General features: G+C 37.4%; 1 protein-coding gene across 5 annotated transcripts in view; it reads left to right on the forward strand.

The window, feature by feature from the left end:
* The window catches only part of LOC149187742 (uncharacterized), a 213,665-nt gene that overhangs the window by 150,405 nt on the left and 46,481 nt on the right, over positions 1-16,779 (forward strand). For all 5 annotated transcript variants that reach the window (XM_089411459.1, XM_089411460.1, XM_089411462.1 and 2 more), the window contains 3 exons: positions 1,362-1,421; positions 1,566-1,616; positions 1,741-1,899. In XM_089411459.1, coding sequence (XP_089267585.1) covers positions 1,362-1,421; positions 1,566-1,616; positions 1,741-1,899 — 270 coding nt within the window. The remainder of the gene's footprint in view (positions 1-1,361; positions 1,422-1,565; positions 1,617-1,740; positions 1,900-16,779) is intronic.

Here is a 16,779-nt window from a genome sequence, read left to right on the forward strand (position 1 = left end):
ATCTATCTTGTTTTAAAAAGGCATTGGGCAAACACCAATCAACACAGACCACCCTGCCAATGTTAGATGATGAAGGCAAGCTCATTCTAGAACTAGAGGGGATCATCACTACCAGGGAGAAGAAGTTACATTCATGAGTAATTAAAGAATACCTTATCAAGTGGAAGAATCTACCAGAAGAAGAAGCCTCTTGGGAGATAGAAGCATTTTGCCAAAAACACCCATCGTTACGTATGCTTTGAGGACAAAGCATCTTTTCAAGAGGGAGGCAATGTTATGTAAAAATTATTTTGTAAAGATTATTTAGTGTAATTATATGAAAGGGCACGATAATAAGATCATGCCTTTTCTTGAAAAGGTACCCATGGCAATATATAAGCCAGGGACCATCATTGTAAAAAACCATCATTCAGTTCATTAATAATATATATACATTTATTCAGTAAAAATCAGAGTTATCCTCTCTCATGGGAATAATATCCATCCACAATATAGTAGGGGAACAACTACTAAGGTGGTAGTGGTGGCTGATCCCATTGTTGTCCTTAATCTCGAAATGTTGAGTGAGGCATTGCATTAGGGTACTATATTTTGTGGGAACAAGTACAACAAGTGATCATTGCTCCTTGTTAGGGTGCAAGAAGTGATGAGTTGCTCCTTGTCAATGGACAAGGGCTGATGAGCTACTCAATTTCAATTTCTTAGAGACACACAATAATGTTTCAGCATAGTATATCAATAGGTCCCTCAAGCAGACTCTAGGGTGACAAATAAGCGAACCCTAGGGGATATGAGTTTAATGAATGTCTGTTAACAGGTATAATATGTTTACTTTTCTTCTTTGTACTTTATCCTTATCTATTTTGGGTGAGATAATCTAAATTGATCACTCACCCAACTTATTGTATTTTATTGGAAACATGGTCAACTTTGATTACTCTCCCCATAATTTTGTATGGCATATAGAATAATAGAAATGAGTGTATAACATATGTACAGTTCCAACAATTCCTCTCTAATACCTTTTTGTGTGCAAGTATTGGCAGCTTTGTTACTGTGCTCATATCATCAGCACTGCCTCTTCTTTTTTTTGGTTTTTTCCCTTTGGCTGTTTTTACTTATTGATATAAATAACAACTGAGATGGTTTTATAGATTGATATGATTAGGATTTGATTCAAGAAAATAGATTGAATTTGCTAAAATACACTAGAACATAGATTTTTATTTTACAACAACACTTCATTCTAGGTGCTACCAAAGAAATCTTTACATTTAAGAAGATCTCGGTACAGTTTTGTATTGATTTTTTTACAGCAAAATATTTTAACTGATACTGAATTTCATTCTATGTTTGTGCAGGCTCTGCTTGCTTTCTACCTTATAGATGATCTACATATGCATGAGTCCTCTAAGGCTGTGGTAATGCAATGAAATTACAAAGAGCCTAATTTTTTTAATTTATAGTATTATGCAAATTTGGTAGATTATGATACCTGATATGAATTCAATCTAGTACTAGTGTTAACTTTGCTGACTGTTTTCCTGGCAAATCATTGGTTGTAGGTGCCTGCTATTATCTACATTTGCAGCTTTATGGCCTCCATATTTTTGCAGGTCTTAAAATTTTTGTTTTCTGTATGCATGCAAACTTCATCACATTATATATTTGAAGATACAACCTATTATTTGTATCTGTTTTTTCAAAGTCTTATTTGCACTGCATTTTTATCTGCCTCAGGAGTTAAAATGGACTGGATATCGACTTAAAGTCTTTTTCACAGTGGGTGCAATTCTATGGATGTTTTCTGGGGCTACAATCTATCTTCTGCCAAGTAGTATGTGGAGCTACATATATTTGATATCAGTAGTTATTGGTGTGGGCAACGCATTAATCATGGTATGGCCATGAAATTTGCTAGTTGAACTCTCTCCTAATTCAAGTTGCATTATGATTAACATCTCTAGATATACTTTGTCATAGTTTTCAGATGCTGCCTTCACTGGGGGCTAATTACAATATAAAGATAGATTCTTGTGGATAAGAGTTTGAAACCTGTTTTCAGTATCATAGAGAATAACTGGAAGCTATTCCATGTGAAGCTGAACAAACTGGCATCAAATTCAATTAATTAGGAGTCAGGTCTGAAACCTGAAAGTTGGGATTTATCATTCGCTAGAGATAATGGTTGACCATTCAAGCCCAATATTATACACTAAATATACACAGACTATAACCAACTGTGCCAAGTTTCTGCGTAATATAACAGATTTGCAGTTGCTGAGAAAATAGTCAAATGCCATATATCAGAGTTGACAACCAGTCAAAGAACATTCAGATTGATATTTAAAAGATTCTGAGTTTTAACAATGCATAGTAACCATTCTCTGTGCATTGCATTAGTCACACATATCTTCCAGTCAGTGCCCTTTCACTTCCTTTGTACTTTACAACCTATTGCTTTTGTTTCTTATTTATGTTGCTTTCTGTGCAACTCCTTTTTCTTCCCTCTCTCACTAGTAATACTTTCACGTGCTTAATTCATTACACATACCTTGAATGGCAAGGTTTTATACATAAAATTTCTGTAACTTATGGTAGGATTTAGAATTGAGATGCAATTAACCTTAAATTATTCTATTTTATTCTTCACCATACTCAACCTATAGTAGATTGAAGTTTCTCACGTGCATTTTAATATATCTTGTTGTCAATAAGTTTGCTTGAACTTGCATATTAGTATCTTGATCCCTTATCTCGGTAACTCCACTCTTTTATCTATGTTTTGGTGTGAGCAACTAACCTTTTGTTGGGCTTTCACTGAACTAACATTTTAATTTATTTTGTAAACCTACCTGTACCATTGAAGTACAAAATGTCACTCTAATGAATTAAACTTAAAACCACGTGCAAAACAATACCGTGTAATAGACACATGTTAAAGAGTTCACACTCACTTGTGCCATGGTTTAGGTTTAGGTCTATTAATATAGGGGCTATGGCATTTTAAGTTCTTCATCTTAGACTACGACAGTCCTGATGAGCTTATGTACATGATTGGCATTTGCAATTGGTTGTACTTCATCTAATTCTGGCTAAAGTTTGTAGTTGAACTCCTTCCCTCCCAATCATCCCAAGTCTCTGCCAGGTAGAAACCTATCTACATATACAAAAAGTGCTTGGTGGATTTTACTTTCATGTTTGCATTAGAAGAATTTTGTGTGTCGTATGGGATGAATGACAGTGCTGGTGAGCTTTTGTACATGATTGATTGGCATTTGCAATTGGTTGTACTTTATCTAGTGTTTTAACTTTTAAAACTCGGCCCAGTCCGACATGAAACTGGTCAAACCAGCCAAGCAGATGAGCCACCAGGTCAACTCAGGTAGCAAACTGAACCAGAGGGCGGGTTTGGTAACAAACCAGCCTGAACCAGCTGAGTCCGTACTAGACCAGCCAAGCCATCATATGGACCCCATGCTGGTTTATGAGATTATCTTTGCAAATGAAATTAGTATGTTATCTTGAGCTCAACGAGATCTGTAATGTATTAAGTCTAACCTTGTTTCCACATTCAGAAAAGCTAAAGAGGAAAAGGTGCAGATCGCCTGAGTCTGTTGAATGAATGATTGAAACACAACACAGAGATAGCAAACCTGTCTCTTGGGGCACAAACTTCAGTGCTGGAAATCCTCTCTCATTGATATCTAATACACCAGTAATAGTATGTATTTAAAATGGTGGTTCTGGCTATTTAAAATTGTCATATTGATAATTATAAAATTCTGTTGCATAACAAGATTTAACAAAAGGGTGAGCTGACTGCACTTTTAAAGGTTTGATTTCACTATTTCACAGTTGCCTTGAATACTTTGTTTGTATGCTGTATTTAAACTTGATACTTTGCTTATCTCACCTGGATATTTATTCATTGGTTTGTGGAGAACAATTCTGTTCACCCAGAAGAAATTATGGCTCAGAAGAAGGTTTAAGTCCGAGCCAGTTAAGGCTATCTTAATATGACCTTCAGATTGGCCTTAAATGTTGCCCAATGGTTGCTGTAAGATGACAAATGATTTTATGTACTTTTTTGAAAAATGAGTCATTGAGTCCAAGTTGATCCACGTCTGAGTTGAACCCCAAGTTGATAGGTGGCCAAGTCAAAGTCCTAGTCCGAGTCTTAAAACTATGACTTCATCTCTTCTGACTAAAGTATGTAGTTGAACTCCTTCCTTCACAACCATCCCAAATCTTTGCAGGTAGCAACCTATCTCATATACAAAAACTGTTTGGTGGATTTTACTTTCATGTTCGCATTAGAATAACCTTTTTGTGCCCTGTGGGATGAAACACCATACTTTTAAACCACCTGGCTAACTCCATGGTTACAATCTAACTTTCAATTAGTCTCTCTTGATACTAGTATCCGGCTTATATGAAATAATCTACTTCAAGATTCAACAATACTTCATGAGGTCAACATTGCAATGTTTTTCAATAAAAATACACTAGAACTCTTAAGGCTTGTTGCCGTGAAATATAGCAGACCTTGGAGAGAGGGGCACCCTACAAGGCTAACAATAGACCAAGAGACAACAATGGAGTAGTGGCCCACTGCCTCCACAACCAAAACCCCTTGCTCTTTATGGATGTTCATCAATGGGGGGAGCCCCGGTATGTGAGGAGGTCACATAATAGATATTCTAAGTTTAGGGTATGTTGTTGCCCGGATTGTACAGGCACCGCGACAACGCTCAGTATGGGGGTTGTCACTTTGATCCCCGCCCACTCTGTTCTAGCTATTTCCCAACAACAGGCTATGGGGGGTAGTCCCTATGGATGAGATGAAGGAAAACAAGAAGTTGGAAACCAACTTGTTTGGGAGACACAGATGAGTGTGCTAGACAATTAGTTAAATTCGAGCAAGATTATTGATTAGATTAATTTTTAAAGTATGAGACCAATGCCTTAATGGAGTCACAAATTCTTGCTTATAATAAATTGGAACCAAATGACCGGATGGACACCCGCTGCTTAAGATGATTGTTTAACCTTAATGATATGCAAACCTATGACCTATGTGTGATGCAAAGATCTTGGTTATTTTTAGTTAAATACATAATCTAGATGTAACTTTCTTCTAACTATTTTGAAGCTAGGCTCCAAGGTAGGTTGTGGGAAGTAGGCCAATAGGAAGTAGGGTATATGGCCTAATTAACGATACCTTCTGTTGTGCTCCGATCACCCGATGCCTCTGGCGTTGTAGAGACTGTGGCTTTGACGACTGCAAGGTCACTGTGTTAACCACCGAAGAGTTGCCGAGGCCCCTCAAGCTAAGTGAGAAGGGTTGCCCTATATCTATCAACCTAACTTATGCTAAGAGGTAAATTATTAATGCAATTTAAATCTAGTATGCTTATGCAAGATATTATGGGTGAGATTATTTTGAGTTAAGATTGTTTAAGTCATTTAAGTATTTATGTGTAATTCGTTTTAACACAAGAGTACTTAACAATGTTGTGATAAGTGTTAAGAGATACAAATGTAAATTTCAAGGAACCAACTTATCCACCAATGATTATTAACAGAAGATATTATGCCAATCAAAAGATCAATGTTAGATTCTGAGTGCAAAGACGATATAAGCCAATTTCAAATCTATGACAATTTATATCAACAATAAAAATTTCGAAAATTTAGACTTTATCAACATTATAACAGCAGTGAGGAAACAACTCAAAATCATGAAATTTGCATTGGACATAAAACATAAAATTTTTCAATGAGCAGAAAATGTAAATTAATTTATTTAGCCCACTTAGTGATGATGTATTAAGTGATATTTCAGCTCTGATTGTTAGTTTACAACAGTAAACAACCACAGAACAACAAGCTAAAGATGCCAAAAATAGATGGTCAATATGCCTAAAATAGTAAAAATGCACTAGAACTCAAAAAATTTCAAATTTTAGGGTTTGCAGCAAGTGAGATTAAGAAATTTCAGAACTGATAAATTTATTATAGAAGTAAATGAATGACAGGTCAACTGGCTAAAAACACTGAAGATGATGCCCAAAATGCCTAAAATTAGTAAAACTTGCCGGAAACTGAAAATTCAATTTTTTTTATCCTTAAGTGATATATGCTTCAGAAATATTGTAGACTTGAATTTCACAATTATGCAGTAAATTCCAGCAAGCTAAAAAGTTAGATCTAGGTTAAATTAGAGATGCCCAAGTGGTCAAAACTTGTGAAAAATTATATTTTGCAATTCTAATTGATTTGACCAATGAAAATGTGATTTTAGGGCTTAGATATTAATGATTTGACTGCTGTAACAAAACTGAAGAAAAACAAGGGTTTAGAGGTCAAACCCTAGGCCCAAGGCTTTGAAGATTCCACGGTTGAAATTTGTTGAAATTTGGGATCACGTTGCTGCTTGAAAAATATGAATTTTGAGACCTTAACCCTACAAAACCGCCAAATATTTAGCCTTAAAACTTCAAATCATGGTTCCTTGTCAATTTAGGGCAAAAAAGGCTAACAAAATGGAGAATAATGCTATGGGAGACGAATTTGCGTGAATAAAAGGGCTAGGATGGTAGATTAAAGCCCAAAGATGAAGGATAAGCCCTCAAAGAGGCAACGCTATGCCTAATAAGGTTAGCATTGGGGTTATGGAGGGCTTAGAGGCCTAAGAAGAACCCTAAAGCTTATGGCCTATGGCCTAAAGGCCAAGGAAAGGGAGCCACAAGCCCTTAGAGGGATGTAACCTAGGGAGAGAGAAAGAAAAGGGTCAAGGAGGAAGGCTGAGGGAGGACGAAGGAGGGAGGAGGGCTGAGAGGGAAGGAGGCCGAGAGAAAAAGAGGAGGTTGTAAGGCCTTTTGGGCCTACGACTAGGGTAAAAAAGGGAAGTTGCAACCCCTAAGGTTCACAGCTAGCCTTGGGAGGGTTAGAAACCAATGCCCAAACCCCGAATATATACAAAATGAATCTAAAAACCCCAACCCAAGTTAGACAAATAATTTACAAAATTAATTTATAAAATATACATGAGTTTTAAAATAGATTCTGAGAAAATAATTTTTATGATATTTTTTCCTTGAAAGAATGGTTAAAGCGCTTCAGAAAAATTAATGCTCACTATAGCCCTAGCGAAGATTCAATCCACCATATAAAAACCAAGGATCCAAGCAAAGTAACCCTTGCCCACAATTTGTGAACTTGGAGACCAAGGATTGAGTACCTGCAAACACTATGTATTATCTCAAAATAATAATATAAAGCACCACATAGGAAGCCTGTAGTCAATACATACCATAGATCAACGGACAAGAACACCTCAAGTTGCACCCCCATGTTTTTTATTATAGTAGAAAAAATAATTCTCAGTGGGACAATAGTTTACAAAATGCTTCAGCAGTAATTCTAGCCAAAGATCAAGATGACTAGAGACTCAGTTGACTCTCTAATTTATAGATAAATTGTCCAAATGGAAAAATAACAGCTGGTTTCTTTGATAATTGTCAAAATAATCTTGGTAGTTGATAAACACTTCAAGATTTTTTAATCTTGGGCATTGATTTTTTATTTTTGAGGAATTTTCGAATTTATCATTTAATTCCATTTTAATTAGCTCAAAATTAATTATTTTGAGCTAATTTCCTAAAAAAAATTGACTTTAACTTAACCACCAAGGTCCAAGGGTCCAAATTTTCTTGAAATATACGATATTCCTTTGGTGGAGGACCTTTAACAATTGACTCTTTTAAGAGAAATTTTTCCATTTCGAGAATTTATTTTTCTAAGACAATTTAATTTGACTCTAATTAATTAATTTTCTAGCTTAGGATTTAATTTTATTTTGCCAAAAAAATTAATTAATTTACACATGCAGGGATTTAATTATTTTTCCAACCCTCTAATACATAAGATTTTCACTTATAAGACTCAAAGAGGGAATACACATTTGTCTTAGACATTCAAGACACAATCCATCTGCGACACAATATGATCTAGTAAACCAAATGATTTGTAATAAAATAATTAAGCCAATTAGCTTAAATTATTCCCAGACCACTTTTACATCAGACTCGACTAAAAACACTGGACTCACCTAATAATCCGACAATAAATTTCACCTTAGCTTTGAGGGTTTAAGCTAGAGGGAAAAAACTCTTCTGATTAGCTGTGTCGAAAAACACAGGTAATCAATGAGGTTAAAAAACATCCTAGGATGGAATTCATCATAAAATTATAGGCTTACCTAAGTTGTTACATAGACTCAAGGTTTTACTAAGATCATTTACAATATACAACTTGCAGAATGGGATGACAATGACACACAGACTGCTGGTATGTGATCTGATCCTTGTTGAAAAAGTTGGTACTTTTGCTTTCCTGGAACTTTGACAATTCGAGTGCAACATCTGGTATGGGGACACATTGCTTCCAAGGAGTAATGTGAGAATCCCAGAATCTTGCATCCAAGGAAACATAAGTCCATCAAATAGATATCCATTCAACATCAAAATCATCATGCATATATAGAAATATATTGCTGGGACAAAAAAATATACTCTAATAAACTGAAATGTAAACGACATAAAATGCTGAAAGTAAAACTATCTAACTGACATGAAATAAAAGGGAATAGGGTTAGAGATACAATACAAAACGATGCCCTATGGCATCAAATGTGATAAACATGGTGCATACTGAGCATCTGTCGACTCTCCGACAAGTTGTGGGTTGCTTCTTGGATGTGCCATGCTGAATTCTAAAAATGCTAGGACTATGACTCATCCGAATATCAAGTTGCTCTCGGTCATCAGATGCATCAAACTTCTTCCTTTCTCTTTTCTTCTCGGTGGGCTGTGATGTCAATAATGACACCATTGTAGATTTCTTTTCCTGATTCTGAGAATGCCAAGATGAAGGATCTGAAGAATCTGAAGTATGGCCAATCTTATTTTGTATGTACTCAGTCAAAGGTGACACATAAGCCTGACCATTCTTAGTTTCTTTTTCAATTTTGGTACTTCCAACTGACTTGTATTGAGTGGGGCAAGTAACCTCCTGGAAATGAGATGAGAATTGCTCTGGTGGACTGGGAGGCTTGTGATCTGTTGCAGGCTCTTTGTTTCTTTCATTATTTGATCCATGCTGAAGTTCCTGTACCTGTATCTTTTCCATTATTTGTAGTTTATTCTGAAGAGTGATCTTTTCAATTCTCATGGCACCCATCTGATCTGAGTGTTCAAGCTTCATAGCACTGATTTCTTTGGCATGGATTTCCTCCATGGTCAACAACTTATTCTGGAGACACATCTGACCAACTTCCATATTTTTTATTACTTTGTCATGATTTGTTTTTATGGCAATCAAATGATTCTGCATACTAGACTTCATAGCCTCCATCTCTCGAGCACACTTTTCCTCTATGGTAGCCATTGGATTAGAGTGATTAGTTCTCATGATCTTTACCTCCTCGACACGCTTTTCTAATTTGGTGAACAAGGTTTTTATATCCTTGGAATGATCTGCCATCAATTTCTCTTGATTAAATTCCATGGTTTTTATTATTTGAGTTAACTTATTGATAAGTTGCTTATATTTTTCCTTTTCATTGTTGCTACCAACTCGACAACTCATCCTTGCCTTTCCACTGTCGAGGATTCGTCTTGCAATGACACAAGTGGATTCATTATGAAATTTCTCGCAAGATTTGCAATACAACCCAGTCTCTTGATGACCACTTTCAGCTTTTTGTCCAGTAGCAGAGGCACAAGGTGGGCCCCTTTGATTTCCATATTTATCTTCAAAGGCCTCAAAAATTGATTGTAAGGAGTCAAAAGTTTGATCAGGGAACTTCCAAAACCAATTCAACGCATCATCTTTGAATGAGACAACAAAGAGTCGCATCTTGACATCCTCATGTTCATCATATGCATAGCCAACGAACTTTTCCATACGAAAAACAAACTTTGTAAGGTGCTCACTAGCAGTGACTGCATTATTAACCGTGAAGGCAGGGAAATTATCAATGGCATCTCCCATGATGACTGCTTAAGGGGAAAGGGAAGCTGATGGATGTTAGAGAGAGAGAGAGATCCCTGTTCAAGAAAATAAGAGATCCACAAGAAGCAAGCTTCTAGCAGAAATCTTGTAAAAAATGAAAGAAGTGGAGTCGCTACTTGAACATGAATCTTGCTCCAAGATCCAAAAGGTAAAGACCAAAAATTTAGTCAAGGATCAAGCAGATGGATATGAAGTAGAGCTTCTTGCCTGAGAAAAATGAATGAATAAGTGGAGTTGCCACCCAAAACAGGAAACCAACCTAAACGTCCAAAAAAATGTGGCATTGGCAGAATAAATGGAAAGATGGAGTATGATTAGAAGATTATGAGAAATTGTCGTAAATCCTGGGAACGAAAAAATCTATCCTCGGCAACGACGCCAAAAATGTTGTTGCCCAGATTACATAGGCACCACGACAACGCTTAGGATGGGCGCTATCACTCTAATCCCCGTCCACTTTGTTCTAGCTATCTCCCAATGGAATGAGATGAAGGAAAACAAGTTGGAAACCAACTTGTTTGGGAGACATGGATGAGTGGCCTAGCCAATTGGTTAAATTCAAGCAAGATTATTGATTAGATTAAATTTTAAAGTATGAGACCAGTGCCTTAATGGAGTCACAAATTCTTGCTTATAATAAATTGGAACCAAATGACCAGATGGACACCCGTTGCTTAAGATGATTGACTAACCTGAATGATATGCAAACCTATGACCTATGTGTGATGCAAAGATCTTGGTTATTTTTAGTTAAATGCCTAATCTAGATGTAACCTTCCTTTAACTATTTTGAAGCTGGGCTCCAAGGTAGGTTGTGGGAAGGAGGCCAATAGGAAGCAAGCTAGGGCCTGATTAACGACATGTTTTGTTGTGCTCCTATCACTTGATGCCTCCGGTGCTGTAGACACTGTGGCTTTGATGACTGCAAGGTCACCGGTTTAACCACCGAAGAGTTGCTGAGGCCCCTCAAGATAAGTGAGAAGGGTTGCCCTATATCTCTATCAACTTAGCGTATGCTAGAAGGTAAATTATTAATGCAATCTAAATCTAGTATGTTTATGTAAGAGATTATGGGTGAGACTATTTTGAGTTAAGATTGTTTAAGTTATTTAAGTATTCATGTCTAATTCGTCTTAACAATGTTGTGATAAGTGCTAAGAGATACAAATGTAAATTTCAAGGAACCAACTTATCCACCAATGATTATTAACACAAGATATTATGCCAATCAAAAGATCAATGTTAGACTATGAGTGCAAAGACGATATAAGCCAAGTTCAAATCTATGACAATTTATATCAACTTAAAAGATTTAGAAAATTTAGACTTTATCAACGTTATAACAGCTGTGAGGAAACAACTTGAAATCATGAAATTTGCATTGGACATAAAACATAAAATTTTTCAACGAGCAACAAATGTAAATTAACTTATTTAGCCCACTTAGTGATGATGTATTCAGTGATATTTTAAATCTGATTGTTAGTTTACAGTAGTAAACAAGCACATATCAACAAGCTAATGATGCAAAAAATAGATGGTCAATATGCTCAAAATTAGTAAAAATCAGTGTTTTTAAAACCGGAACCGGTGACCGGACCGGTCCACCTAATGAACCGGTTTACCGACCGGAACCGGTCTAACCGGGACTGGTTTGGTCTAAACGAACCGGTTTTTAAAAAATACATTAAATAATTAATTTTTAATGAAACAAAACTATTTTTAAGATGTAAAACCATGATTCCAAGCCAATAGAGACAAAATATGCAAAGTTTGCTCATTTATATACCATGCAAAGGTGAATATATCAAAATGGCACCGAGTGCAATACATATCATCGACAAAATAGAAAAATACATAAGAAATGAGGCTCTAAATGGCCTATAAAGTCCAAAAACAATGCTGCAAGCTATGAGGCCATTGGCCTACTACAAGTCTACAGTGTACACATGATCAATCATCAAGTCCATCACCACTACTAGACACAGGATCATCATCAGGAGCTACATAGACATCATCTGGTTCAGAGTCTGAGGATGCCTCTGCCTCATCTGCAACATCAGTATCAATGCCACCAATGACAATAGAAGTGGACCTAATGGAAGCACGAGTTTTTCGACCTGCACGACTAGTGCCTTCCATTGGTTCCTTGCCTTTCCTTGATGCCGCTACTGATCCTGGTTCTGATGCCGCCACATAATCTGCCTCATCCTCCGCTAAAGCCATGTCGATATCAAAATCAGCCTCAAACACAGGATCTTCAGTCTCCTCCACCCATTCTGATGTTGGATCAATATCGTCCAACACAATGGGATCTAGATCAGGTGATTTGCTCATCATTTGGTTCCTCCTCAGTCGAAGGTTGTATTGCACAAAAACAAGATCATTTAACCGTTTTTGTTCCAAACGGTTTCTCTTCTTCGTGTGTATGCGCTCAAAAACAGACCAATTGCGCTCACAACCTGAAGCACTGCAAGTTTGACTGAGGACTCTAATTGCAAACCTTTGCAATTGAGGACACTGGCCACCAAATGACTCCCACCAATGTGCTGCAAAGAAAAAGACAATAATTAGTAACTTAGTTTATAATTTGAATTGTAAAGAACGTAAACAATTTTAACTTGAAATGAAAAACAAAATGGAAATTGGAATTGCTTACCTGGTTGGTCCACATCTCTTGCCATCTTTGCCAAGTTTTTGCCAAAAGTACCACTTGCTTGATTGAAAATAGTAAGCTGTCTATGTATATCCAATTGGTCTACATGGTTAGGGACCATGCGCTCCAAGCAATCAATCAATCCAGCTCTGACCTCCCCATCATGCTGATCTCCTAGCCGATTTTTATAGTGATACCTTGGGTTCAAAAAATACTCGGTTGCATGTATAGGACGATGGAGTTGATTGTTCCATCTGTTATCAATGATCTCCCATATACGACCATATTTAGCTAACCTGTCATTGTAAGCTGCCCGTATCTGCTCCTTTGCCTGATCCATAGCTTCATAAATGTAGCCCATGGCCAATCTTTCCCCATCCACCAACCTTAGCACCTTAACAAGGGGCTCGGTAATTTTCACAAGCTCTACAGACCTTTTCCAAAAATAAGTGTCTAACACTTTCTTTTTGGTGTCTTTTCCATCTGGTCTACGAGCCCACCGAGATTCAGACCATTCATCAGAGGAAAACATTTTCTGCAAGTTTCTATGTTGACCATTGAGACATTGCAACGTGAGGAAGTGAGTTGCAAATCTCGTAATTGCAGGCCTAACAAGCTCTTTGCCTCCAGTGTGTTTCCTCATTAGGCTCAATACCCATGAGTGGTTGTAAATGTATTTTGTAATGCACTTGGCATGCTCTACAGTGTTTTTTACCCACTCCACCTTGCCTATATCCTCAAGCATGAGGTCTATGCAATGTGCAGCACATGGAGTCCAAAATATGGTGTTATATTTGGCCTCAAGCATCTTTCCAGCAAGAACATAGTTTGAGGCATTATCAGTGATGACCTGCACAACATGCTGCTCCCCAACTTCCTGAATAATGTTATCCAAAAGCTCAAATAGAAGGCTTGCATCCTTTACCCTATCAGATGCATCAACTGATTTCAAAAACATGGTTCCTTGAGGGCAAGAAACAAGGAAATTAATGATAGTGCGGTTCTTTCCATCGGTCCATCCATCTGACATAATGGAACAACCTGTTTTGACCCATGACTCTCTAAACTCAGCCAAATACTCATCAATGGAAGATATCTCTTTTTGCAAAAGAGCTCCCCTCAAGTCATGCATACTAGGGCCTTTGAAGCCCTTTCCTGCAACTATAACAGAGTCCCACATAGCTTGGTAATAAGGTGAGCGAGCAGCATTAAATAGGATATCTGAATCATACCACCATCTAGCAATGTATTGGTGAGAAGTTTCTTTGCATTGTTTTTTCTAATGCTGATCCAAAGTGGGTTGAGAACTTGGCTGGGAGGAAGTGGGATTAGATTTAGAAGAGGCAATGTTGGCAGAAGATGAGAAATAACTTTGGATGTTTGGTCTCTTTGCTCCTTTTGATGGTTGGCCAACTCCAACAGAAGGATGAACATAGTGAAAGGGGTCATTGGTGGAAGGGATAGAAGTGGAGTCTTGAATCTCATAATCATCATACCCACTCTCTTTCATAAGATTCATGGCTTCCATTAATTCCCTCTTCCTTGCAATTTCATCTTGGATGGCCTTCTCCCTAGCCTTATCCTCATAAAATTTTTCAAGCTTGGCAATGTATTCTGCCCTAATAGGACCTAACAGTTCTTTTGGTGCATCACATGGCTTTACTTGGCCTCTTACCCCAGCCAAGTGTTGTTTCAACCTAAGAATACCCCCACCTCCAATAGATTTATGGCATAATTTGCATATCATTTTTCCCTCAATTACATCACAATGAACCCATGCACTGTCCTTTCCTTTTGGAGCCATGTTTGCTTGAAATAATAACAATTTGCAAAGAAATCTGCCATTAAAAAAAAAAATTGCAGCTAAGGAACATGGAAAACCAATGATAAATGTAGGAAAAAAAATGCACATGCAAGCTACAAAAATTGATAGCATAGAGCTAGAGAGTTCATAGGCTTAGCATAGATGATAGATCATTGAAGTGAGAAGTTTATAGCACAAAAAAAATAATTCATGGACAGCAGACCCAAATGAGGAATTATCAAGTGCAAATCCTTACCTGGAAATGCAAAGTAGCTCCCTTAGCCTCCTCTTGATGATGGCAACTCCACTGACAGCTACACACTATCTCCAAAATAGCTCCAACTCCAACTCCAAGATGACTACTTCAGCAAAAACTCCACACTCTCCAAGCTCACAAACAAACTCACAAACACTCACAAACACTCCAAATCAGTTGTGTGAGACAAATGAGAGTGAGAGGGGTGTCTTATAGCAAGTGTGAGGGTGTTTTTGGAGGGAAAATCCCTTTCCCTCACCCCCAAAACCCCTAAACTGCCCTCAGTTCCAAAAAACCGCTGCGCTTTTTGCTTGACCGGCGGCCTGTCCATAAACCGGCCGGTTTAGGACGGAACCGACCGGTTAGCAATAAACCGGCCGGTTCCGCCCTAAACCGGCCGGTTTTTACCGGTTAGGGCAATTTTCCGGGCAAAGGGTGCTGTAAACCAGGTTTTTTCACCGGTTCTGACCGGTGAGCCTCCCAACCGGCCGGTTAGGCCGGTAACCGGTTGGACCGGAACGGTTTTTAAAACTATGGTAAAAATGCACTGGAACTCAAAAAATTTAAAATTTTAGGGCTTTTAGGAAGTGTGATTCAGAAGTTTTAGAACTGATAAATTTATTACAGCAGTAAATTAGTGACAGATCAACGAGCTAAAAATACTGAAGATGATGCCCAAAATGCCTAAAAATAGTAAAAACTTGCCGGAAACTGAAAATTCAAATTTTTTGATGCTTATTAAATATATGCTTCAAAATTATTTCAGACTTGAATTTCACAGTTCTTTAGTAAATTCCAGCAAACTATAAAGTTAGATCTAGTTCAAATTAGAGATGCCCAATTGGCCAAAACTCGTGAAAATTTAGATTTTGCAATTGTAATTGATTTTAACCAATTAAAATGTGGTTTTAAGGCTTAGATATTAATGATTCGACTGCTGTAACAAAACTGAATTTCTTAGATATTAATAATTCTTATATGTTCAAAATAGGACCCTGCATCAAGCACTGGATTTCAAGACACCCAAAGAAGTTTTCACTGGTAAGAAACCTGATGTTTCTTATTTTAGAATAATTGGTTGTCCTACGTATTTTCATCTTCCTAAAGAGAAATGAAACAAGCTAGAAGCATCTGGGAAGAAAGGTATATTTGTGGGCTACTGTGAAAATTGAAAGGCATATAGAATCTATGTGCCTGGACAAAGAGATGTGGAAGTTAGCCATGATGTCACCTTCGATGAAGACATTGCACTTGGGAAGGACAAAGATCCCCCCATTCTAAGGAAGGATAATGATGATGTTGTAGAAAAACAGGATGAACCTTCGACAGATGAGCTTATGGCCATGTTGAAGGCTCGATGGATCCCACTGATCCACATTCTGATGACCCCTCTACCTCAAGAAAAAGACCGCTGTGGCTTAAAGATACTCTTGAAGATGCTGCAAGACATATTGCTCCAAGAGGACATTTTGTGAAAGTAAGAAGCTGAACAGGTATCAAAGGTACTTAGTTGGTATGAGTACTATTGTTCAATCTAAGCCATGTACGTTCAAAGAAGTCGTAAAGCACCAAGTCTGGAAGGATGCGATGAATGAGGAATATGAATCTAACATGAAAAATGATGTCTATAATGTGGTGCCTAGACTGAAGGACAAGTCCGTAGTCATCTCAAAATGGCTATACAAAATTAAACATGGCGCTGATGGGAGTGTTGAAAAATATAAGGTCGGGTTTGTTGCTCGAGGCTTCTCTCAAAAGGAAGGAGTGGACTATGATGAGATATTTGCACCGGTTGCCTGATATACCACTATCCAATCGATTATTGCTCTCGCTGCCTCTCAAGGATGGAGCCTACATCAAATGGACGTTAAGACTACTTTCTTGCATGGCTCGCTTAAGGAGGAAGTCTACTTGGAACAACCTTAGGGGTTTGAATTACAAGATCAAAGGACACACGTATGCAAGTTGAAGAAAGCCCTCTAT

Source organism: Pinus tabuliformis, chromosome 3_1 (assembly GCF_031772625.1).
Source record: "Pinus tabuliformis cultivar Carrire ecotype Pingquan chromosome 3_1, CPIR1, whole genome shotgun sequence".
In the NCBI taxonomy this organism is placed as follows: Eukaryota; Viridiplantae; Streptophyta; class Pinopsida; order Pinales; family Pinaceae; genus Pinus; species Pinus tabuliformis.